General features: G+C 39.0%; 4 protein-coding genes across 8 annotated transcripts; 2 read left to right on the forward strand and 2 right to left on the reverse strand.

The window, feature by feature from the left end:
• Positions 1-59: 59 nt before the first annotated feature.
• On the forward strand, positions 60-2,128 carry rnaseh2c (ribonuclease H2, subunit C). 2 transcript variants are annotated; one of them, XM_032554897.1, is made up of 6 exons: positions 107-180; positions 297-331; positions 908-1,062; positions 1,270-1,382; positions 1,497-1,616; positions 1,826-2,128. In XM_032554897.1, the coding sequence occupies exons 1-6, from the start codon at positions 154-156 to the stop codon at positions 1,847-1,849; spliced, it is 474 nt and encodes a 157-aa protein (XP_032410788.1). In that variant the 5' UTR covers positions 107-153; the 3' UTR covers positions 1,850-2,128. The 2 variants fall into 2 exon arrangements, with proteins under 2 accessions (XP_032410787.1, XP_032410788.1); XM_032554896.1 differs by lacking the exon at positions 297-331 and having other exon boundaries at positions 60-180.
• On the reverse strand, positions 2,014-8,756 carry zbtb3 (zinc finger and BTB domain containing 3). The gene is made up of 5 exons (XM_032554891.1): positions 8,674-8,756; positions 8,250-8,357; positions 6,021-6,826; positions 3,404-5,112; positions 2,014-3,054 (listed from the first exon to the last, which is right to left on the reverse strand). The coding sequence occupies exons 3-4, from the start codon at positions 6,821-6,823 to the stop codon at positions 4,068-4,070; spliced, it is 1,848 nt and encodes a 615-aa protein (XP_032410782.1). The 5' UTR covers positions 6,824-6,826; positions 8,250-8,357; positions 8,674-8,756; the 3' UTR covers positions 2,014-3,054; positions 3,404-4,067.
• Positions 8,335-17,373, forward strand: trpt1 (tRNA phosphotransferase 1). Of its 4 annotated transcripts, none has more exons than XM_032554894.1 (8): positions 8,335-8,462; positions 8,951-9,028; positions 9,226-9,307; positions 9,831-10,000; positions 11,028-11,205; positions 11,289-11,345; positions 11,456-11,566; positions 11,646-12,198. In XM_032554894.1, exons 2-8 carry the CDS (start codon positions 8,978-8,980, stop codon positions 11,666-11,668), a joined length of 672 nt encoding a protein of 223 aa, XP_032410785.1. In that variant the 5' UTR covers positions 8,335-8,462; positions 8,951-8,977; the 3' UTR covers positions 11,669-12,198. The 4 variants fall into 4 exon arrangements, 3 of the variants coding, with proteins under 3 accessions (XP_032410785.1, XP_032410784.1, XP_032410786.1); XR_004338047.1 differs by lacking the exon at positions 8,335-8,462 and adding an exon at positions 17,263-17,373 and having other exon boundaries at positions 8,784-9,028; positions 11,646-11,760; XM_032554893.1 differs by lacking the exon at positions 8,335-8,462 and having other exon boundaries at positions 8,784-9,028.
• On the reverse strand, positions 12,503-23,599 carry fermt3b (FERM domain containing kindlin 3b). Its single transcript, XM_032554890.1, has 15 exons — positions 23,413-23,599; positions 22,490-22,616; positions 20,748-20,981; positions 18,667-18,783; positions 18,348-18,516; positions 17,463-17,565; positions 17,257-17,364; positions 16,262-16,396; positions 16,024-16,070; positions 15,819-15,943; positions 15,495-15,601; positions 15,149-15,370; positions 14,349-14,473; positions 13,532-13,673; positions 12,503-13,319 (listed from the first exon to the last, which is right to left on the reverse strand). The coding sequence occupies exons 2-15, from the start codon at positions 22,611-22,613 to the stop codon at positions 13,140-13,142; spliced, it is 1,938 nt and encodes a 645-aa protein (XP_032410781.1). The 5' UTR covers positions 22,614-22,616; positions 23,413-23,599; the 3' UTR covers positions 12,503-13,139.
• Positions 23,600-24,089: the final 490 nt, after the last annotated feature.

The following is a 24,089-nucleotide window of genomic DNA, read 5'->3' on the forward strand; positions in this document are numbered from 1 at the left end:
CCTCCGACAGCAGGGTCCAATAGAAGATGAGAATAAATCCTATTCTGTCCAGCAGGGGGCATTATCCCCTGCCTGACTCGAAACGCCGCGCCAAAATATGTTTTTAGTGAAGAGAAGAAGACAGCTGGCGGAAACGGTTCATGTTTACATTTCATGTTACATTTGGGAAACAGAAGGAAGGTAATAATTGTTTTTATTATATACCAATCTTTTCCATTGCAGTTTAGCGATATTTGAGTGAAACAAATATTGCTTCGTCTTTATTTAAAAAGCCGTGGTTTTTGTATTTCACCAAGGCGGAGCATCAAATCCAGCTCAGCAGCAGCTTCAGGTATAGTAAAAAAGAAGAAAGTGCACCCTGTTTTATTTCAGGGGTTTTATGTAAAAGTAGATCATTGAAATGATTCGGTCTTTCCCGTTTACTATTTCTGGAATAAGTAAAGATAAATTTCCAATCAAGGCTGATAGGTTCTGTATGTAGGTTCTATAGGTTCGTATTAAGTACTGAAACTGTGCACATGTACAAAATATGGCAATGCGAGAGTGACATAAATTAAAAATGTCTTAAAATAGGGAATAAATCTCACAGTTGAACGTTCTTACCCATTCAAGTTACAAATTTAAAAATGCATCTGATGAAATGGAAAATAACATTTAAAACTGATGGACTTGCAGAAACTGACAAGTTTTATTTTTGGTTTTGTTTTGCAGGCCGAATCTGAAACTGTCCCTGATTTTTGCATATATTTTCCACACAGCTTCATGTTGTAGATGGAAAATTAGAAACAGTTCCTGTAGCTTAGAAATTGCTCAATAATCAAGCCTGAAATTACTTCATGGTCAAAAAGAAATGAGGATTGTCTTGATTTCATGGGTTAGTTTCTCCTCTCTTGTCTTCTGGTTGCAGGATGTCCTGTAACGCCAGTGTTACTCGTCTCCATCTGTCCTCACTAAAGCGGGCAGAGAAAGTCCCGGTCCACCTCATGCCCTGTGAGATTGAGCACAATGGGCTCGCCCAGGTCTCACAGTATTTCACCGCAACAACAAAAGAAAACAAAAAAGGTACACAGATTATAGACCAGTATTTGCTACCAGTAATGCCTGTCTACAAGCAGATTACCATAATACTGCTGTGTTTTAGTGATGTTTCAGAAAGTGTTTATCATGTAGTTTAGCTAAGCAATAAAGATGTATAATCTTCCTTCCACTTCATAATTCATAATGTGCTACTTTATGCTGTTTGTAACTAACATATCTGTCCATTTGCAGAAAAGACAGTGTCATTCAGAGGACGTGGGTTAAAGGGACAGGAGATCAGCTGTCCTCAGGGCTACACGGGTCTGGTTCTGAAGGAGGTCGACAGACACGGCTCTGACCAGGAGGTAAACTCATGCTCTCCACAGCAGTGGAAACCTCTCCAACTCTCTGGCTCATGAAAACATCCACCTTCCATGAGGCAGAACATAAGGTACAAGCCAATGACTCTCTGTCCACAGGACAGGACAGTGAAGGTGACCTCAGTGTTTGACAAGCTCACCTACTGGAACCTGGAAACACCTCCCACTTCAGACGACACCGTGGTGATGGCGATGGACTGGCCTGAGCTGGCTGAGGCAGTGAGTCACTGATGGGACTTTACTTTGAAACAATAATTCAAATATTAGTGAGGTTGTATGTATATATTTGAGCCTGTGTGGGACAGGAGAAAATTCACACCAAATTTAAAACTGTGTACCTAATTCTTAAAAAAAAAAAAAACACTTAAATTGTCTTTTGTTATTCCACTCTTGACAAAAATAAAAATGCTCATTTTTTGTATTTTCAGATCCATGGGACGGTTGAAGACTGAAGACACTTGAGGCTGATTACATGTGACACAAGCGAAGCCCACTTATTGCTGCTTAATCTAAGTAGTGTTCCTGTCTCAGAGCAATAAAATGTTTTTTTGTAAATAAGAAGAAAACCAAAACACCGGCTGAAGAGAATTTTGTGAATTAGTAAAACAGTCAAACATTTGTGCCACAGAACACCATTTATTCACAAAGTGACATTTAGATATTGGACATTAGGACTCACAAAACCCTCTAAATGATCACTGCTGTTGTCCATTAAAAGTATCAGTTTAAAACTCTTGGTTTTTTTTTTGTTTGTTTTACAGTAATTTCAACATTATTTTTTTATAGAAAGTGTCTTGAAACATTTAAAATAGTGCAGAACAAGAACTTCCACAGACTCAATCAGGCACATACAAAGACATTAAGATAAGGCAAACATTTAGTGGATTATCTCCTTTTTTACTCCACCCTTCATCTGGGTTTCTGCCTCCGGTTAAAGGCATGAAGTGGGCGTAGTGAAGAACGGTTTGAAGTGAGCCAATGTTGGTCCATTAAAAAATGCTGACGGATTGTCCTGACTGTTACAGTATGAATGAGCTGAAACCTGGAATGGTTTGTTTAATTTACTCAAAGAATGAAATGCGAGGCAAAATGGAGTGAATAAATACCGTCAGAAATTTACCTTCTACAGGAAAGAGATGCATCAGAAATGTGACCAACTTTTAGCTTCATCTTGTTGAAGCGAAACACAACATTAAAATTATCTCCATCTAAATCTGCTGGCTCACAGTAACAGGACACCAATACATATTACAACTTATATAATATCAATTCTTTTTTTAACTTACATGGTAAACAACTTGGTGTACAATTCTTTATAACATTTTAATAAAGCTCATTAATAACCAATTGATACAACCTTATGAGACTATCAAACTGAATTCAATGACAATGACAAAATAATTTGTTACAACCTAAACTATAAAATGCTCTTCAGATATAAAAAGTAGCACAGAGGTAACATTTTTCATGGTTTTCTTACAGCGATATGTCAATGTTAGTCAAGCTGATACTCAAACCACTGAAGCATGTTTTGCTTTTGTGCTTACGCGGAGATTCAACCGCTGCTGCTGTTAGGAGAGGATTTTTGGTCTTTATCGATCATTTGTTTTGAAAAAGCTTTTTTAACACAGTACAAATATTAACCTCAGTGTTAACCCTCTATGGCATGGCGTTGCCCTCAGGCAACAAACCACATATCTGTACCTCACATTGCTCCTTTATTTTATTTTTTGGGGGGCATGATTTTTGACATTTTTGTCCAAAAAAAAGTTTTTTCATGAATATAGTTTTTGTTTGATTTGTATTTCATTTCTCATAATCAGTGTAGAAAATCTTGGTGTTCTAGACCAATGTTACCCTGAGGCAACAAACCCAAATCTGGTTCCAGGAGGTGTCAGAGTCCGATTTTATGATTGACATGTAATTAGGGACCACCAAGCTCCCAAAGAATGCAGGAAAATATTTTTTCCCCCCAAAAATAAAAAGTCATGCCATAGAGGGTTAACTGAACCATTAGGTTAATTTGCTATTTATAACCTGAACAAACAATCCATGAAAAGGGCAAGAATAAACCTGAATAATACCAGTGAGTGTAACAATAAAAACAAATTTAAAAAACTGGGATAAGATAGAAAGGACTAAAGTCCCCGTCTTAAAAATATCTACTCTCTCTGCTTCTAAGATCAATTAAATCTAAGCTTTAGATTATTCCTAAATTATTTATTTTATTACTCAATTTTTAAACCCCATGCATGAAACATGGGGTTGTGCAGTGAATAATATATACTGTTCATTTTTGTACTTTGTGCCTTACAAAAGCTGCAGTTTTAACGTCACTAAATGTGAAACAGGTCAAGAGTTACGGCTACTTTCGTAATGAACTGCATATTTCATTTACTGTCAGGTGTCAATGTGATTCTAATCCAATTTTTTTTCTGGGGTTTTTCACCAGATAATCAAACAAGCACAAACTTAATTAACTTTGTTTGGTGAAAACTCTTTGTCCACAAAATAACATTGTTGCATGTTTTAAAACCTTCACAAAAGACAAACAAAATCAGATAAATGACCATAAAAATTGTTAGTTGTTCCTCTACTAAATGTAAGTTTTGATTTAGTGTTAATAGATCAGGTTAAAGTTCACATATTTGGGAATAAGTGGCTAGCGTGTTAGCAGTGAGGAGGGGGCTGCGGCAGCAGGGGTCCCTCTGTGTCTGCCTTGCTGCGTTTAGCGGGCAGCGTCTGGTCGTGAGCTTTGCGGATATGTCGGTACAAATCCCCAGACTGCGTGTAGCTCCTGTAGCAGTAGCGGCACTCGTAAGGCCGTTCACGTGTGTGCACAATGGCATGGCGTCTTAGAGTATATGTGCATGAAAATGTCTTCCCACAGACCCCACATGTTGGCACGTCTTCAACGAAGTTGCCCATGGAGTCCTGGAGTTCTTGGAAGTAGCCGGGAGGGTCTGGATGTTGCTGAGAGGAGGACGGAGGAACAAAGGAGGAAGTGTCCTGGGAGGAGGGTCCGGCGCCGGAAGATGAGGAAGAGGGTGAGAGGGGGAAGGAGTAGTCATTTGAATGAGGGTTTATTTGTAGAAGTCCCTGTGAATGTGTGGAAACAAACTGAGGACTATTCAGCTCTTCTTCCTGGATATCCTCCTCGTATTCCTCTTCCACATCCATCACCGATTCTTTCTCCCCAATATCTTCTTTCTCCTCCTCTAGCTCTTCGTCAGAAATAATAATCGCCTCTTCTTTGATTTCCAAAATCTCTTCGTCGTTGCCTGTCCTTGCTCCACCTGGAGGACGTGATCGTTTTCCAGCCACAAGCGGTGTTTCGGTTTCATCCTCGGGTCGTTGAAGCGTTCGCATTTGAGGACCGCGTTGAAGGTTCGAGCTCTGATGCTGGAGTGTTACTGCGCTCTGGATTCTGATTTGTAATGGTGCTTGTTGAAGAGCCGACTGTCTGGAGTTGGTCTGGAAGTTTTTGGTCAGGGCAGGTGCTTGGATTGACTTGACCATCCTCTGTTCTCTGGTAAGAATGTTTCTGTGGTCAGTCTCAGAGAGATTCTCAGCAGACGGTCTGAGCTGTTCTGGATGTCCTCCGATGGAAAGGTGGGATTCTGAAACGTTGAGAGAGACCACAGACCGAGCACCAGACTGGCTCTGAGGAAGCAGAGAGGAGGAAGAGGAGGAAGGCTGCTGGATCGCACTGTAGCTGGTTAAAAACAGATAAATAGATTCAAAATCAGATATAAGGAACAGAAACCAGAATACCTTGGATAACCTAATAAAGCCTTCAGTATACATTAAAAGAAATCAATGTTATGTTTTATGCAGATGCTTTATTTAATAACACAAAAATACATATTTTGGGAATGAGGCTCACAGGTCAATTCACTCATTAACTGCTTGATTGTTCCTTCAATTAAGCAATAAACAATAACAATCTTTAGAGATGAACAGAGGATTCAGCAGATTATCAGCCTGACCTGCTCTGACTCATGATAAATATCATGAGTCCGAGTTTTATCTGACTCCAGCCAGAAACTCAAATGTCTGATTTTGGCTTCAGTGAAAGCATCATTATCACAACACTCTTCTGTGTGGAAGTTTTTACTGCAGGAAGAAGATTCAAAGTTAGCCGTTTTCTGCTTCATGACAGCTTAATTTCAACAGTGTTACTGAAATCTAATAGGTTAGGTCAGAGTTTCTGTCCTCTTACAAGGAATACACACAGACTCATCTTTACTGCTACCAATGCTAAAGGCAATAATAGTGATAGTAATAATAAGTGCTGTATGCTAATATAGGATGCTAAAAACAGGTTAAAATGTTTTGTTGTTACAGCAGCCTTTTTTAAAACACTCCTTTCAAGAGTGTTTTAAATCAGAACAACATATGACAACATGGGGATTAGACAATGCTAATCTGTGCCATAATTCCTTGCACTAACATATGAAACTATGTTCACTTTACAGAGATGTTTCAGATTTAAAATCTTTGGATAATCTACACAGAAACCACAAAGTTAGAAACCTTTGTAAAGTTCAATAAGTGGAGGTAAAGATGGAAGGAGACACATATTTTAAATATTACAACTAGCAAGAAACAAGAGACCATTACCTGTATGTCTCCGTGGTACTGCATGGACTGCAGAGAGCAGATCCTTCGCCTTGACCCCCTGGGCTCATCTTGGTGAGACTTACAGGGACAAAGGCAGATATGTTTGTCTGGCTCTGCACCAGCTCCCCTGCTGGGGGCAAAGGAGGGCCGTCCATGCCTGGCTGGGTGGTATCAGCAAGGTCAGGGCTCAGAGGAGTTTGTATCTTTAATGAACTTCCACCTGTCCTCTGCTCAGACTTCACACACTCCAACTGAGTCCCATCTGCCACTTCAGATACTGAGGACAAAGGCACTGCTGTGGTCACTGGATTTGAGTGGTCTGCAACCATGGCCACCATTGCCTCAGCTGGGTGGTCACTACCTGCTTCTGGTGCCTTCCTCAACCCGCCGCTCTCTTCAGAGCGTGTGCTGTCGGCCTCAGCCAGAGGCCCTCGCCTCTGCAGCCGCCTCTTACACACTCTCACCACCTCGTTCATGTGCAGAAAGCTTGCGGCAGCCAAGATGTCCTCCACAGGAGGAGACTCGTCCAGTTGCAACACACCTTCATAGACAAAGTCCAACAGCAAGCCAAATGCAGCAGATGTGACGATGTCATTGTCAAGTGTGACACAGCTGCTGGTGCTGCTACCAGCTGGAGAGTCTGAGTAAAACATGTGAAAGAAAGGCGAGCATGAGGCCAAAACCGCCCGGTGAGCCAGGAAACGGGATGAGCCCACTTGTACGGTGCAATCGCAAAGGAAGCCCCGCTGCCGCTGGGAACGCAGAGCTGATAGCAGCTGCTGGGAATGCTGAGGAAACTCCATGTCCTGAGAAAAGAAGGGAATACGAATCAACTTTAGAAAGGTCAAACAAAAACAAAATTCCCAAAAGATTCTGAATAAAAGACAACAATAATATTTCAAGTTAATTGACGCAACATGTGGCATATGGATTAACAAGAAAATGCTTAATTTCTCTTTTTCTCTTCCCTAGCAGCTCTACAATCTTTGTCGATTACGTCAAATACACCAGCACAGCATATATCTAATCCAACTCAGTATTGCCTTTCAGGCGGAAACATGCCAAGTTCTGCAAGTTGCAGGTTGGGGCCTCCATGAATCACACTTGTTTGTCTAGCACATGCTACAGATGCTTGATTGTGTTGAGACCTGGGAAATCTGGAGGCTAAATCAACATCTGAAACTTGTTTTACTCCTTTAATTCTTCTTGAAATATTTTTGCTTTGACACCGGTGAAATGAAAGGGTGTAAATGGTCTGCAACCATACAAGTCATGTACAATTAACATTCAAACGAAAGGTAGAATCAAATGTTGTCACAGCAAAAAGTTGCCTAAGGCATTCCACTACTTTAGCAAGCTTGTTGTCTCCAGATGTCATGCGTTTCCCAGAAAAATGATTAGATCAGGTCATGGTTCGCTTTCATCAATGAACCTTTGCTGTCCATGACCCTGTCACTTGCTCATCACTTTTTCTTCTTTCTTAAATACTGAACAGACAAGTAACACCCTAAAAAAGGTGCAATTTTGGTTCTGTTCTAGCAATCATGACTTAGTCTTTGTGAAACTCACTCAAATCCATATGTTTGCCCATTATTTCTGTTTCCAAGTAGTAAATTTAAGGACAAAATGCTCAGTTGATGCATATACATCCTGTTAAACCCAAACAGACACTTTGATGGAGAGATAATCAGTGGTTTTCACTTCAATTCATATTCCTACATCTGTTTAATATACTTGAATTTTATTTAGCTGTATAAGGGTGAACAAGTATATATATATATATATATATATACAGTGCAGACCAAATGTTTGGACACACCATTTAATTCAATGAGTTTCCTTTATTTTCATGACTATTGACATTGTAGATTCACACTGAAGGCATCAAAACTATGAATAACGCATGTGGAAATATGCACTAAACAAAAAAGTGTAAAACAACTGAAAATACCCCTTATATTCTAGTTTCTTCAAAGTAGCAACCTTTTGCTGTGATTACTGCTTTGCACACACTCTGCATTTTCTTGATGAGCTTTAAGAGGTAGTCACCTGAAATGGTTTTCACTTCATAGGTGTGCCCTGTCAGGTTAATAAGTGGGATTTCTTGCCTTATAAATAGTCATGAAAATAAAGAAAACCCATTGAATTAGAAGGTGTGTCCAAACTTTTGGTCTGTACTATATATATATATATATAAAACAATATAAGTAGAAAAAAACAATAACTCACGATGAAGACAGAATGTTTCCGTCTTCAAACTCCTTTCTGGCTGCTGAATCTTCCAAGCGCTGCTCTGCTTTACCGTATCCTACTCTCCATGGCAACCAGGCTGAATTTCTGCGTCCAAAGAAAAGGACTGAACCTTAACATATAACATATATTAAGAAGGTATACAATGCAGATGAAAAACTGAAACGTCCCTCACAACATTATACACATCAGGTAAAAACCACGAATATCTCCGAATATTATTCAAGCACAAAAACAGGCAGTAGCACAACTATGCTAACACTAGTTAGCAAAATGAGCTCAACGCTTGAGTTAAAATTTTAGCGCCGGAAGCTTTGAGGCTGAGTGGGGGTTGAACCAGAAACAACACGTTTAAACGCTTCTTCGTCGTCTTATATTAAATGTAAATACTGTATTCATTTACCTGTATCAACTGTTATGCTTCTCAACACTGGCTGCGGCTTTTCCTCTGTGGTGCCACTTCACTGCATAAGGATGTGCTGCCACCTACAGGCGGAGGTGTGAAACAGACAGGAAGTGGAAGCAAGCAGGAAGATTGCTGAATCTACTGACCAAAATAATATGGGCGACTGCTTCTTAGATATAATTATAGAGCAGCGCTCACACTACTAAATAAAGCGTAAAGTTGTCACGGTCAAATGTAGATTAATTCAATTAATAACTCCTTCCCAAATTTCCAGCACAAGGTCTGATCTACCTGTATTTTAATGGACAGAGGAAGAGGAGGAAAAAGAGGAGGCAGAGGGAAGCGTAGTGAGGTGAGATCTCTATTAAGTGGACCAGTTTGCCAACATGTTACCTCCCTAATTTTTTATTTTAAAAATGTGTACTTTTGGCTGTCAGGCAGCATGGCAGATCTGATACAATGCAGGCTTGGTTCTAAATATAAAACAGAGCTATTATTAGGGTGGTAGAGAGTTGAGTGTGTATCAAATGAGACCTTCTTTACCACCAGGACAAAGATGTTCATCTGTCTAAATCCATGTCTTATGTGCTACGTCATGGAGCCACACAGATGGGACTTCAAATGACTACAGGTGAGATGACACTTTCACAGTTTCAGACACAAATGAATGACTTTTGTTATGATTAATTTGTCCTGGAGAGAGACACGGCTAAACACAGAAGATCTGAACTAGAAGTATTTTCTATGGGCCTGAAAGAGTTTTTAAAGCTAATTGCAGTTGTAGTTTTTTTTATAGTAAACTTCTTAAAACAATTTTAGTAATGAACTGAACTTGACTACATTGTTTTATTGTAGGATCAATTGAAACATATGAGTGATTGAACTGAATCTTACATTTTTGGGGGAAGTGCATTGAGATGATGTGTTGTGAATTAGTTCTATGAAAATAAACTGAACTGAATTTTATTTATTTATGGTTTTACTCCTAATTTGACAGTGACAACAATAATGTTTCACTCAACAGATGTCTAGCCAATAAGTTGCATATATATAAAGATGTTGCATCATGGAAACAATTTAAAAATATTATGTAGATTTATTCAAACGAAACTGTAAAATGTGACCACTAGCTGTAACAACTTATATCTCCACAGATGGCTTCCTGTTTGTGGAGGACCTCCTGGCTCACCCACAGTTCCACTTGTACACATTAGAAGACGTAGAGAGAGTCGTATCCACAAATGACAAGCAGCGCTTCAAGCTCCGCTCCCACCCAGAGGATGGCCGGTTGCAGATTCGAGCCAATCAGGGACATTCACTACAGGCAGGCAGAGCAGACGCATTCCTAATTAAATCACATTCATTTAAGTTTTAGAATGTTGGGGCGTTCTGTGGTGGCGCAGAGGGTTGGCACGCCCCACGTTTGGAGGCCTTAGTCCTCGACGCGGACGTCGCGGGTTCAACTCCCGGTCCAGACGACCTTTGCCGCATGTCTTCCCTCCTCTCCTCACCCTCCTTCCTGTCTGCCTACTGTCAAAAAAAAATACGAGTCACTAGCGCCGCAAAAACTCTTCGGAGAAAAAAAAAAAAAAAAGTTTTAGAATGTAATTCCAATTTACAACAAATGTAATTTTCATGATGAAAATTAAATGCATTTGCTATTATGTACAATTTAGTGCAGACTCAAACCAACCTAATTCTGGCATAGTGTACAAATTCTGATACAGTTGTATAATTCAATAAAAGTTATTGTATACTTAAGATATTGATAATGACTATTTATTATGAACAGATAAAAAGGTACCTAAGGAAGCACAGACATTTGCACCAAGTGTTTGACTTTGCAGCAATCCCACATCCTGAACAAACATGGTGAGTGGGAAAAAATAGATCTTCTTTTACACAGGAAAACCTCCAACTGACCACATGCAGAGTGATAGTGACAGTATGGTAGCTTTAGTATTTTTTTTTTGCAGTCAGTTAATGGTGATGGTTAATGGACTGAGTTTATATTGCATTTTTCTATGCTATAACTACTCAAAGTGCTTTTCATTAGCCACATTTACCACATTCGCATTCAGGCAACTGGGGGTTTAGTTCCTTGCCCAGGGACACATCAACATGATGGAAGCTGGAATCGAACACATAACTTTTGGACTGCAAAATGACTAATCTTCCCACACTGAGCCACAGTCATCCCAAGTAGTAAAGAAGTTCTCTTTGCTTACCTGAGTTTCACTTATGTTCTCCTTGGTGCTAGTCAGATATGTGGGAAATTGTAAACATTTTTTACCTAATTGAACAAATTGTTAAGAACTTTAAATCTCATCAGGGATCTCATCTCTGCTCAGGTTATGGATCTGGAGCTAAAACCAGTTCTAGCTGGTTCTCCCGATTGCCCCGCCGAGGCCGTTCATGGCTCCTACCTCCGCAACTGGCCATCCATTCAACAGCAGGGACTGAGCCGCATGAATAGGACTCACATTCATCTGTCAACTGGACTTCCAGGGGATGATGGTGTCATCAGCGGTATTCTCTATGTTTGAATACAGAAAAATCGAAGCTTATACGAGCTGAACATCAGATAGCAGCGTTATTTCTTTTCCCAACAGGCATGAGGAAAAACTGTGACCTAGCTGTGTTTATTGATGTCCCCAGAGCTCTGGCTGGTAAGATTAGCTGGTAATGGCTGCAGTTTCATCCTCTCCATCCACCCTGTGTGAGTAAAGAAATCAATCCTTTTACAAGTGTTTTATGTGTTTGTATTCGGCTTGTACAGATGGTACCGAGTTCTTCTGGTCAGAGAATGGTGTGTTGCTGACTGCAGGTGATGCTGAGGGTAAACTCCGTCCTAAATACTTCACCCGAGCCCTAAAACTCAAGCCTACAAGTGAGGAAAACTTAAACACATTTCTTCTTAAGAATCTAAATGACATTCCAGTTGTGTAATTTCTTGTGCTGTGTTTCAGGATGCATCCTTCCCCTGCAGTAAAAGCTGCTGTGCTTGATGTTCTCACCAAGCTTGAATCCAACTTTGCAGTATGTTTTCTTGGTTTCCAAGACTACACAAGTTTTACATTTCCTGTAAGTAACAGGATGACATACACTTGCAGCCCAATTTTATCTTCATAATAAATACTTGACCAGATAAATATAAGCTGACATGGTACTTTTTTGTCTATACTGTTCCTTACTAAAGTACTTGTGTCACATGATAGCCACAAATTTTCACATATTTTCACATATTTTATTGGGATTTAATGTGACAAAGTAAAGACGTGTATAAGTATGAGGTGGAGTGAAAATGGTACATGGTTTTCTAATTACAAATATTCAAATAATTCAGCATGTATTTGTAATTAGAACCCCGTGCTCTGATACCCCTCAACCCACTGCCTTCAGATTTAACCAAAGTTGTAGTAATAAGAGAGCCTTTGTTGACACAGCAAACACATGAAAGAATGGTCTCATGAAACCAAAGCTTTTCATCAAAATACTAGCAGCATCTGCTGGTAATGTTTTTTAAAAAACACAAAAAAAAACAGGGACCAGAAAGTTTGTTGCTAATGATGGGATGGATGAAGTTAAGTGCAGAGCTCAATTGTAGAAGCAACTTTAAATAAAGGACTATATGAAGATATTCTGTTTAGCCTGAGTCTGAGGAAACAGGATGCAGACACTGTGGTTTAACGGGCAGCCTCAACAGTTCCTTACAAGATTATGGAAACACTCACACTCTGCATGATTGAGATAATTGGTTAGGAGCTTTCAGTAAGAAAACAAATGAGCGCTGTTGTGACCACGGTGACAGAAGATAAGACAAAACTTGAAACACTTTTTTTTATTATGTTTTCAATTTAAACAGTTAACTCATTCACGTTTAAATTCTCTGCTGAGATAATACAGGCATGTTCAATAATTTACAGACTGATGCTTTCAAGCTTTAATTTCTCTTAATTATGATTTTCTGCTTACAGTTCATTAAAACATAACATTTATGATCAGAATATTACATCACACTAATAAAAAAAGAATATTTTGCGACATTCTGACAAATGAGTCTATTCAGAAAGTATATTTTTTATTAATTGAATTTGGCTGTTAAAGCTGTGTTCAAGTATTGTTATTAATACAAGTCCTTCCAGAGCAATGCTGATTACAGTTATTGTTAGTCAGGCAAAAAAAGAGAGAAGTGGCTGTCTGAGTCAGCGTTGTATTTCTATAAGTTTGACCACCAGGCTTCTGGTTTTGGGCCCTCTATTATTTGCACCAGCAGCAGTCCATCACAAAAGAATTCAATATTGGACATTTGGAGTCCTAACCTCTCTTTGTTAAACACCATGTGCATTTGGAGCAGATGGTAAATTAAAATCTGTTTGGAAGGTATGAGCCATAACTGTGTTTTTCCTGGTGGGATTCACAGAGAGAGGGAGTTTATGTATCAGTCTTTATGTATTCCAGTATTATAGCGCTTCGTGGCCTCCGGTCAGCTTATGGAAGAGCTCCTCATTGAGCGTGTCGCTCTTCTCACGGCTGCGCGTCGACATGAAAATGTAGCCTCCAATGAACTCGTGAACAATTTTACAGTCAGCCGTCACGCAACCGAAGGCGATGTTCACGTTCCCTTCAAACTCGATGGCCATCTGGACAAAAAGGTGACAGTAGAAGTATTAGTTTGAGAAAGTGATCAGATTTGGGGAAAACAACAAAAAATGTAATTAAAATATTTTTTAGCAATAATTCTGCATAATTTAAAAACATTTCAGCTATTCAATCTTGGGCATCTAAAACATGAAACACCTGCTTACAACTGGAAAATATATATTTTTTTTGCTATAGCAGCATGTATTATGACCTGTTTTATGTCCCAGTTTACGTTCCACTGCTTCATGTTGTTGTAGCGCCAAGTCTTCACCACGTCACCCACTCCCAGGTCGATACGGATCAGGCGGTTCGGGGCGATGCCCAGCACCTCGTCCTTTCTGCTACCCTTAAACCTGTTGGCCAGAAAACATTTTATATTAATAAACCTCATACAAGGTTCCTAGAACACCACTTCACACATTATTTTGTACTTTTAGACCTATCTTTGGTCATGGTTTCGTCATGCTTATTGTCATTCATCACTATTTTAGCTCAGTTATGTGTAAGGAGATGGAGGAGGTGGTCAGTTTCAACATAAAGAGCTTTGTTTGAATATGGATTATAATTTCCTCCTTACTTGGTGCATATCAATTTTAGGGGAACTTTAATTATGGTGGCTATTTATTATAAATATAAAAATAACAGTCAGCAACACCAGTGGAAAAACTGCCAAATAATTAAAATTTTGTTGCACACAGTGCCATAATTATCTCATAAAACTACCATGGCTTGAGAAAAATCAGAAACCTTTTAAAAACAACCCCACATAGTTTTAACCGTGGCTCATTGCACAACTACTTTTCTAAATTCCTGTAGCAGCCAGAAGTACTGCAGGACTAACACTAGCCTATACATGAACAGAAACAAAAAACAAAGATTCAGTTTGATTTGTTATTAAAACTTCCTTGCCATTTGCTATTATAGTGCTACTGCCACCTTCTGATTTTTCAGGGATTTTGGGGTTGGTGTAGTCCACCCCAAAATCCTCTCTCCTGTGTTCTGCAGCATCAAATTTATTTAAACTTTACCTGACAACCACATATGAGAGTCCAAAATCAGGCAGAGCCTGCCAGATCTGCAGGAAGCGCATCAGTGCATCTGTCAGAGAGAGCTGAGCTATGTTCTGGTAGGCGTCCAGGATACGAGGGGTCAGCTGGAGAAGCAGGCACAGGCAAACCTCTTAGATATAATTAAATTTTAAAATTAAAGACCAGTTGCTTAGCTCTACAGTACTAACATCAATTCTTTAATGAAACATACATCTATGCTTTTTGACACATATATTCAGATAAAAGGCGACCCATGCTTCTTTTAGCAGGTTAAGATAATTCTATGGGCTACACAAAACATGTTCATTACATTTTTTGCACAAAATCATTCTTAAAAAATGAGATTTTTGTTAACTCAATTCTGCCTATTTTGAGCTCCTTTCAGAATGAGATGTTTTAGAGCCTCTGTTCACTTTAAATGCATAATACCAGTTGACCAAAGGCCCTGAAGCTCCACTTGGGTTGCAAGGTGACGAGCTGGGCTTTGCTGGGGTTGCTTGGTAACGGCACAGTGCCCGTAGGTTGAGACTTAACAATTGGGAAGTTTTTGAAACAGCTCATTTTCCAGACACCAAAAAACATTAACTTATTGCCAAAAATGGCTGGCTGGTTTTCTCTTAAGTGCTTAGGCTGGTTCTAGAAGCAGTAGACACCCAAATGGAAGTATATAAAAATGCAAAATTTGAATTTTGCATAATAGATTCCATTTAAAACCAAATTAATAAATACTGTTGTGTATTTTGGCTATGCAGAAGTGCAGATACTCTTTCTTCCCCTACCTGTTTGGGCTTGTATTTCTTATGGTAGCGTGGTGACACCAAACTGTGAGTATTTATGCTTTCATCGCTGGCAGCTGAATTATTGCTGGAGCCGGAGTTGGTCTTTTGCATGGCCAGGAACGAACTGATGCTCTGGATCTCACTCTGGAAGCTGCTGTCTGCCAGGCTCTTGCCTTTGGAGGCCAGCCGACATCCGGCCATCCACTGAGCGTACTGCTGCTCCTGCAAAACATGAACCACAGGCAGAAGGAGGGGGGTTAGACAGGTGTGCCTGTGGGTGCAACCGAGTGGGCCAGGCAGAGATAAGTAGACAGAATGCTGCACACGACAGAACGATGGCACTGACATTTTCACAGCGCAGATAGACCTCGTTCATCCCTTCAGGTGCAGGGATCAGCAGTCTGATAAGAAACTTCTGCGCTGCAACGTTGACGTCGGGAGCCACCTCACAGCCTAAGAGCAGGAAAGCAAAGTAGGACATTGAGAGCTGATAATTATGGGTTAGCTGTTGAAAAGTTGAATTATGAACACCAGTTTCACTGACAATCTTTCAAAAGGGGGAAACATTGGTTTCAAGAAGAACCCCATTCCATCTATCAATTTGTTTATGTTTAATCATTTGATGAAATAAAGCAACTTTTTCTTTCAAATTAAAATTTGTTTTCTGTACCTTTAAGGTTAATCTGTTGAATAGGCTCTCCGATGCTCTCCTCTTTGCTCTTGAAGTAAGAGATGGACGTATCCTGGAATTTGAACCAGTGCTGCTTATATCCCTTCAGAGTGAGCCTCTTGGGCCTGAAATGCACAGTCGCATTGCTTGGTTTCATCAAAAATATTTTCTAGAAGTCATATGAGAATCAATGTTCAAATCTGACCTGAATATCTTCAAGTAGTCGTTGAGTTCTGGTGCTGTCATGTTTTCCTGAATAGAAGTTCAGAAAAGATGATTGTCTGCTCCTCTTGTTAAATTACCTACAATATGTTTTTTTTCTATTATCATTATTATTACTACAATCAATCAAAATAAAACCTAAATTAATAAAACATTTCAGTTGCTCAAAGGTGGAGCTTCATTTTTTTTTATCAGCGATTAAGAATTAAAATCTAAGCTACCAGCAGGTCTGAGGCGGAGCTGCTCTCTCCCTCCATCTTGACCTCCAGGGACTGAAGGGCCGACTCCAGGTCGTCCAGGGCCGCGTTGGAGCTCATCATCTGGGGCTCCGACAGGGCCACCTTATTGATGTGGTACTAAATGATTTTACATGTAAGAGAGGACAGAAAGAGACATAAGTATAGAAGATGTTAGCTGAAGGTCAGGGCAAATATAGTTCATACAAATGACCTATTAGGTTTATTGTATCTACAAAGAAGCTTTTAAAATTACACAAATACCCAGAAGTATTAACAGCAGCTTCTGATGCATTGGTTTTATAAAATTGAAAACCTGAAATAAATGTAAAATGGAGTCTACTTAATAATTCTGTAGATTTCACAGGAACATCCAGGAATTATTGTCCTATTTGGTCACTCACATCTTTTTAATGTTCTTGCAACCTCTCTTAAGGTCCTGCCACATCCTTTCAAATCATTTCAGGCCTGAACTTGGACTAGGCCATTGCAACCTCTTGAGTCGTTTCCTTTTTTCTGTTATTCTTCTGTAGATGTGTTACTGTGTTTGGATCATTGCCCTGTTGCATGATCCGGTTTTGATTCTTTTGTGCACAGAAACATTCACAGTAGACTCAGTGAATGAGTGAATTCAAACAAGCCCAAATCACCATAACTCCACCGCTGTGCTTGACAGTTGGCATGAGACGTTTGGCGTTTTGTACATGTTGAATTTATCTGCTGCCTTTTAAGACATTCTTAGTTTATTCCGTTATTTTTGAAATACTTGTGTACTTATGAATTACTTGTAGATTTAAATCTGCACACAGAATGCTTTTAACGTGAGTTCACACAGCAGTTTTCTTCAACATCTGCACTCGAACACTAGAGTTTCTGCTAAATTTGACATTTAAAGCTTTCATGACAAAATGATCCACTTCCCTCAGAGAGTTACACATATCCCCGTTCATCAGCAGAAGAAGCATTTTTTTTAATCTTACCTGCAGCGCTCCAAAAAGCATCATCTCCTCCTCGGTGCAGTCGATGTCTTCCAGCAGGATGGCCCAGCGAGCCTGCTCATACAGCTGGGTGAGACGCACAACATCATACTGCCGGGGTAAAGATTGAGGTGATGGAAGAGTTAATAGACATTGGACACATTACCAAACCCACACACAATGATTGCACTAAAACAGCACACACAAACCTTGGGTTCTATGTCGTAGAAAGAGTAATACTTGAAGCGAAGCCACAGCCGGTCATTTTCTTGGATGTTTTGCTGCATGAGACAACGTGACGAGTCCAACCACCTGAGGGGGAAAACACAGAGCCTGTATGGGTTTGTGTTTTTATGAGTGAATATGTACAATGATGTTTGTGTTTGCATTAAATTAATTTCAGAGTTAAAGTTTGTTGTAAAAAAAACAAGAAAAAGGGCCCCGAATATATATATATATATATTTTTTTAAAGACAATTGTCATTGTTTTCCTTGTAAACTCTTCAATCAGTTAATATAGAAATAAAGCAAAGGATAAAGAGGCAAAGATTCAAAATGTTTTTTCTTTTTCTTTGTTTTCAATTAAAATGATTATTGCCCCTGAAAGCTCTTCAAGTAATCCCAAAATCCTCTGAATACCCAGGCACATCTCAATAAAATAGAATATTGCTAAAAAATTGACCTTCTAATCTTCTTCAGACAGAACTTACAGTCTCAACTTGGTGCTCACTCTCACTTCAACAGTCAGGAGAAAATTAAACAACATATCTGTGAGTTAAAGTGACAAATGTCATTTAAAAGGATGAGTAATGATGTTGTAATCATGTCGTCTTGCTGTGGCAGACCAGTGTGTAATTTTAGCAACTTTTAAGTCGTAATAGACATTAGCAGTCTCCTAATATGTTCCTCAAACAGACTGCATTTTTAAAAATTAGATCACACAGGAAGATTTGAGGTATTTTCTTCAATTTAGAATTGTTTAGATGGTGTAAATTTTGCACAAAAAAAAAATTATATATAGAAGAAATAGTTGCTGTGTCTACAAAGTGGAGCTGCTTGGACGATGTTACCACATGAGCTATAAGCAAATATACCTGCCGTGGATGTGAGATTTGTCCACCACACTTGCTGGTCTGTACTGCTTGGCGATGACCTCTGGAGCAGGAGGAGGCTGAGTGACCGACAGCATCTTGTAGACGCCCTCGCTCTGCTCTGAGTCAGCGAAATGAGCTGGCATGCCATTATATAGACAGGGCCGGGAAACTGAACAGGAAGTGGGAGTGCAGACTGCTGTGAGATATTCAGGCTCAAAAAGGGGAAGCGCAATGGCTTACATTTACTTATTTTTAACAAACATTTTGCCTTGTCAATATGCCTTCAGTGTGTAAAAAAAAAAAGATGTGGTGGGTGTACCCGAGGAAAGGGGCACCTCGGTCAGGTCGTAGATCTCCTCTGTCAAATCTTTGTCTTTCTTCTTCTTCTTCTCCTCCACAGGACGGAGGAGGGAGAGCTCCTCAGGATGGCGGATGTCTGTGGGGATCAGGAAAGTAAACAGATGTTTATTAGCCCTACAAAATATCAAATGTGTTTTATGTTTAGGAATGTTAGAGCAATCCTTCAGTATTCTATTTCATCAGGTTTAGATTTACTGTTTTATAGTCATCACTGGGATAGCAGAATACACAGTACAATAACAGGACTGAATCCTTTACATTTTACTCAAATGCGATGGCAGATCATAATAAAAACCTAGCCTGCTCTACAGACAAGTATAGGCAAGAGAAGAGATTCACCATGTAAAAGCACAACCTTCTGACAAGTCAGATGTTGGAAAATGAAGATTAACAATACTAAAAGCTCTTTGATTATGATCAGTTTCTGATGCTAAGAATGTTTTGTTTTCTTGATTAATATCTATAGCAAAACTATATACTATAAACTCTCCTACTCAGAATCAACCTTCAGCACTGACTTTCTCTATTTCACTTAATCTTTGCTTATTAGTTAAATTCTCTTTAAGTATTTCGATGAATTATGAACAGAAATAATCATAAACACACCTAAAACGGACACATAATTTAATTAAAGACCATATAGGTCATGCTTCTGATTCACATTTGGGTTGGTCAGTTCTTGTGTCCAAAACAATCATAAGTAAACTCCCTCTGGCTGGTAATATTTATTTATATCACGTTTGTACATTTCTCTATAGTAGAGATGAGTAAAGACATGAATACTTCAAACCATTCATTGTCAGAGCAGATATGAAACAGACCCTAATATGGGTATGAACTGGTTGGTGCAAAAAATGTATACATGTAGCTTGACCGGATGAAGCTAAAATTGAAGTGCTTTGACAGGCCTGACCATTGTTAAGTTTGTAAGAAAAGTCTGAGAGCAGCAACTTAATTGTGAAATCTGGGCGTGGCAGCATCAGGCTGTGTGGGTGTTTTACCCACACAGAAAATAAATGTCATTATGAAGAAAGATGTTGTGTTTTGGAAATATTTATCATACATGTGAAGGTGTTGGCCAGGAAGTTACAGCTTGGGCACAAATTATACATGGACAACAGCTCAAATTAATTAAAAAGTAGCTTAAAGACAAAAATATTCCCATTTTGTCAGTATGATTACAATGTTGCATCCATGACCTCAAATCAGAAGGTCATGCTTAAGTAACGTTTCAGTGCCCCAATAGCTGAGTCATTTTCTGTGTCAGATTTTAGATGAGGTCAGTGACTGAATGTCAGATCATACGTGATTAAAGAAAACTGGTGAAAAAATGCCTGTATGTTCTTCATAAGTTTTTTAATTATGAAACAAATCTCACCATTCTGGCCAATTTTAGTAGGTGCAATAGTGTTGTACAGTGTTGAAAAAACACGGGCTGCTCCAGGTCCCATAGGGACATCAACAGCATTGATCAGGGGATTCTGTTTTCAGGGCTCATCACTGTAATTAAGTTGTTCATAGATAATAGCTGCCCATTCTCAGAAACAATAGAGAAACCAGTTTAATTTCAACAAGGAAAGAAGGGCAGCGACCAAGAATGCCTGTGCTTCAAAATCAACACCTGCAGCCACACTCACAATGTTTATACATTCATACACCAACTGAAAGTCAACTTCCAGCCTAATTTATGGTATTAGTATAAGTCAGGTCATTCAAAGCCTGAACCCTTTAAGCGTTCTTGTTTCCAAGCCAGTTTTGTCATTTCACTTAAGTTTGTTGCTTTTTAAACTATTTTCAGTCTGCTACCTTTTCTGGGGATTTCTGGTGAGGAAATGAGACCAAGCATTGCTTAAGTTAGAATAAATGAAAGCATGAAAGAGACTGAGAAACTTTTTTTTTTCTTGTAATGACCAAAATCAAAGAGCTGCTTGTTGAGAGTGAGGGAAAAGACTCAACAATATAAATATAAACATCAATGCTTTGAGATAAATGTGCAAGAAAGACAAAAAAGGCAGAAAGAGGGAAGAAAGAAAAACCTACTGAGCATCCTGCAGATTCCCATCACGGTCTGGAAGACGGGGTTGGAGAAGCAGGCCCTCAGCATCACAGTTTTACCGTTGGGCAGACCCAGTTTAAGTGGCTTATGTTGCGGCATGAACAGCAGACGGGCATCAGCGTGAACCCCGTATTTCTCCAGGGTCCAGGCTGTCCGCAGGAGCCACTGATGCTTCTGCTCCCACCACAGCGCATGATCCGACCAGTCACGCTGCATCTCTGTATAAGACAAGAAAGAAATACCTGGATTAATTACAGACACCTATGCTTGGCTATTTTAATCTCACAACACTTTGGCACTGAATACCCTCAGGCAGACTACATGTCAACAAACATTAGTGCTCTCTTCATTCTTTGCATTATTGTGTTTATCTGTTTCTTTCCTTTCTCTTAACTGCCAGCTGTTGTAGCAGATGGACTGGGCCTGGTTCTGCTGGATGTTTCCTCGTGTTGAAGAAAGAGGTTTCTCTCCCCCTGTGGCATCACATGCTTGCTCAGGAGGAGGGATTGCTGCCGAAGTCAACTACTCTATGCAAACAGACAGGCTTCCTTGGAGATATAACCTTTCACTAATTTACATTAAACCATCAGCTGAATGTGTCTGTATTGTACTATAAATTGTATGGAATTGAATTATAAAACTGAATCTAAGGATGAACATGCGACATGATTTAATTCTTGTTGGGAGCTTTAGAAAAGCACTCTGACCTCCCTGATATATTTTATTGGGATTTTCTTTGATTGACCAAAAAACGGAGTGTTACATAACTGTGAAGTGAAGGAAACTAACTCTGTTTTCAGTTTGCTTTACAAACTATTTGTTAAATTTGTTTTCAACCTCTAGTAATCAGATTTTATTTAAGACTATGCTAGATCCCATTACTTTCAAGATACAGAAGTGCAATTGTTTTACTTGAGTCAATGACTGACATATGTTTTATTTTATGTCTATGTTTATTGTGACTATCTTTTGTAATTGGGTGATTTTTCCTTTCTCTTTGTATGATCCTTGGCTCACTTGTAAAAGAGATATTCAGATCTCAATGGGACAAACCTGTTTAAATCAAGATCATTATTATTATGATAATCCTAAACAACACGCTGTTCAATAAACGTCAGAAGCCTTCAGAAGTTATCTATTAAAACAAGCAACCCTGCCCCTCACAAGGCATCCCCATTGTGAAACAATGTGGTAACTGAATCATGTTGTGTGAAATGTGAAGTCTTTTCTTCAGCAAAGGCACTAAATTTGATCATAGCCGATGGGGAGATGAATGGAGCTAAATTCAGGGGAATCCTGGAAGAAAACCTTTGAGGAGACTATAAAATATTTCAGATTGGTGTGGAGGTTCACCTTCCAAAACGACATTCCCATAGCATGATAATGCCCCCACCATGTTTCACCACTGGAATGGTGTGTTGAATTGATGGGCAGTGTTAGTTTTTTTTTTTGACCAAGTGATGTATAACAACTTTATTTAAGGATGTCAAAATTAATACCAAAACAACAGCTTTCAGATTTGCACATTTATCCTTTGCCTTGCACTAAACAATAACGTTTTATTTTCAATAATCACATAAAATACCAATAAAATTCCTTAAAATCTAGCACAATGTAGAAAAAAAATCAAATATTAGTACATTTGCAAGCCCATGAAATGACTAAGTTTCTACTGTCGGCCCATGTGATTGAGAGAGAGAGGTTAAAAACAGATAGCTTGACTCACGTGTCTTTTCCACCAGCTTGAGGATAACCCCTCCAACGTGGAGGTCAGAGGCAACGCTGATAGTGACAGAAGGGGCATCAGGCCCCAGGTCCTCCACTTTGACTGACAGGTCCCACGCCGCCATACTCTGAGAGAGACAAGAGCAGAGTGTGTGAAGGAAAGGCTGAAGGTAAGACTGTGCTCAGGAAAAACATGAATTACAGCCTGTGACATCTCCAACAGAATAAAAACTAACATTATGAACACAAATTACACACATAAGGTCACTTCTGTTAGAGTAAAATGTTCCCTACTTATTTTTTTATTTATATAGAAATAATAAAAAGAACTTTACAAGTGTTGCTTAGTGGAAGATAGCCCTTCTCCATGGTCAATATCACCTGATACTGAGTGACATGGAGACACAAACATACACTGTGAGTGACATGTCAAGTTTAAATAGTATTTCCTGTTTCGGTCTTAAACTATCACCATGGACGCATACTTCCGCTTTTCAAATGCATGCAGGAGGGGAATTAGAAACCCAATATGGGCTTGGTTGTTCATTCGATGGTGACACACTCACCTCCTACATGTAAATAAAAGTCCATATAAAATTAGATTTTACTTCTGGGTCTAAAATATGTTTACCTTTCAAAATCATAATCTATTTTACAAGACAACTACAGATGATGGTGGCACTGCGTAAAGATAACATGCTTCAAACTCTCCACTTTTACTCGAAGGCCTAGACATTTTCGACATTTTTATGTTTAAATATTAAGTTATCATTTGTGTCCAATTCATACAGTCATAAAGAACTTCTTAAATTACCTCTATATTTTTATATTTCATAAAGAAGCTCAAAATATAAAAACCCAGTGCTATTTTCTTTGTTCTCATGCTTTCGCCCGCACACACAGACATCTTGTAAAAGACAGTACCGTCAGTCTCCTTCGTCCACAATTTTAAGAACTGGACCTGGTGGATTCCTCTTGTCTCTGTCAGACAGCTGAAGAAGTTTCCCTGGTCTACTGTGAGAACTTGCACAAGTCTTGCCTCTCCTGGGTAGGGCAGGTTGTGGTGTGTGCTGAAGCCTCTGCATTTGCTGCTTGTGTCACCCGTGTAAAAAAAAAAAGAAAATCTTGTTCCTTTTTTTCTTTGTCAGTTTCCGCCAGGCGGAAATGTGAACACCAGTTAACTTCTGACTGACAGCCTGTGTTGAATGACATATTAGGCAACATCTGTGTGTCGTTCACATTTAAACCACTTGTGTGAGTTGCCATGCCAGATGTTAGTAATTTAAGGGTGTGTGATATTACTCCTTAATTTCAAAAGACAAGTTTCTTTGGTTTGGCTAAAAAACAATGTTAATTTAGGTGTTTGCTAAAATTTATAAAATGTTTCACATAAAACAGTGCCTTATTAAGTGCAACCAAAAACAAATTAAATATTGTCACGGTTTGTCATGTACATACATTTAAAGGTGCATTTTTAAAACATTTTTAAAAGATTAATTTCAGATTCACTGATTAAATTTTGAAAACAGTAAAAAAAAATGTCCAAAATGCCTAAAAAGAAGGTAGAAGTAACAATATCAAAAGTTAAAAATTCCTGTCAT

This window comes from Xiphophorus hellerii, chromosome 23 (genome assembly GCF_003331165.1).
Source record: "Xiphophorus hellerii strain 12219 chromosome 23, Xiphophorus_hellerii-4.1, whole genome shotgun sequence".
In the NCBI taxonomy this organism is placed as follows: domain Eukaryota; kingdom Metazoa; phylum Chordata; class Actinopteri; order Cyprinodontiformes; family Poeciliidae; genus Xiphophorus; species Xiphophorus hellerii.

Bases quoted from the DNA above. Each gene is read 5' to 3' on its own strand.
- zbtb3 (XM_032554891.1), bottom strand. From the start codon at position 6,823: ATGGAGTTTCCTCAGCATTCCCAGCAGCTGCTATCAGCTCTGCGTTCC. The intron at 5,113-6,020 runs GTAATGGTCTCT...GTTTTTAACCAG, and splicing joins AGTACCACGGAGACATACAG to CTACAGTGCGATCCAGCAGC.
- trpt1 (XM_032554894.1), top strand. From the start codon at position 8,978: ATGGACAGAGGAAGAGGAGGAAAAAGAGGAGGCAGAGGGAAGCGTAGT. The intron at 10,001-11,027 runs GCAGGCAGAGCA...ATCTCTGCTCAG, and splicing joins ATCAGGGACATTCACTACAG to GTTATGGATCTGGAGCTAAA. The intron at 11,567-11,645 runs GTGAGGAAAACT...GCTGTGTTTCAG, and splicing joins CCTAAAACTCAAGCCTACAA to GATGCATCCTTCCCCTGCAG.
- fermt3b (XM_032554890.1), bottom strand. From the start codon at position 22,613: ATGGCGGCGTGGGACCTGTCAGTCAAAGTGGAGGACCTGGGGCCTGAT. The intron at 17,365-17,462 runs GTTTGTGTGTGC...TTACCCCGGCAG, and splicing joins TCTACGACATAGAACCCAAG to TATGATGTTGTGCGTCTCAC. The intron at 15,371-15,494 runs GTCAGTGCCATC...CATGTTTTGCAG, and splicing joins TCTATCTGCGCTGTGAAAAT to GAGCAGCAGTACGCTCAGTG.
- rnaseh2c (XM_032554896.1), top strand. From the start codon at position 98: ATGTTTTTAGTGAAGAGAAGAAGACAGCTGGCGGAAACGGTTCATGTT. The intron at 181-907 runs GTAATAATTGTT...TTCTGGTTGCAG, and splicing joins ATTTGGGAAACAGAAGGAAG to GATGTCCTGTAACGCCAGTG. The intron at 1,063-1,269 runs GTACACAGATTA...GTCCATTTGCAG, and splicing joins AACAAAAGAAAACAAAAAAG to AAAAGACAGTGTCATTCAGA.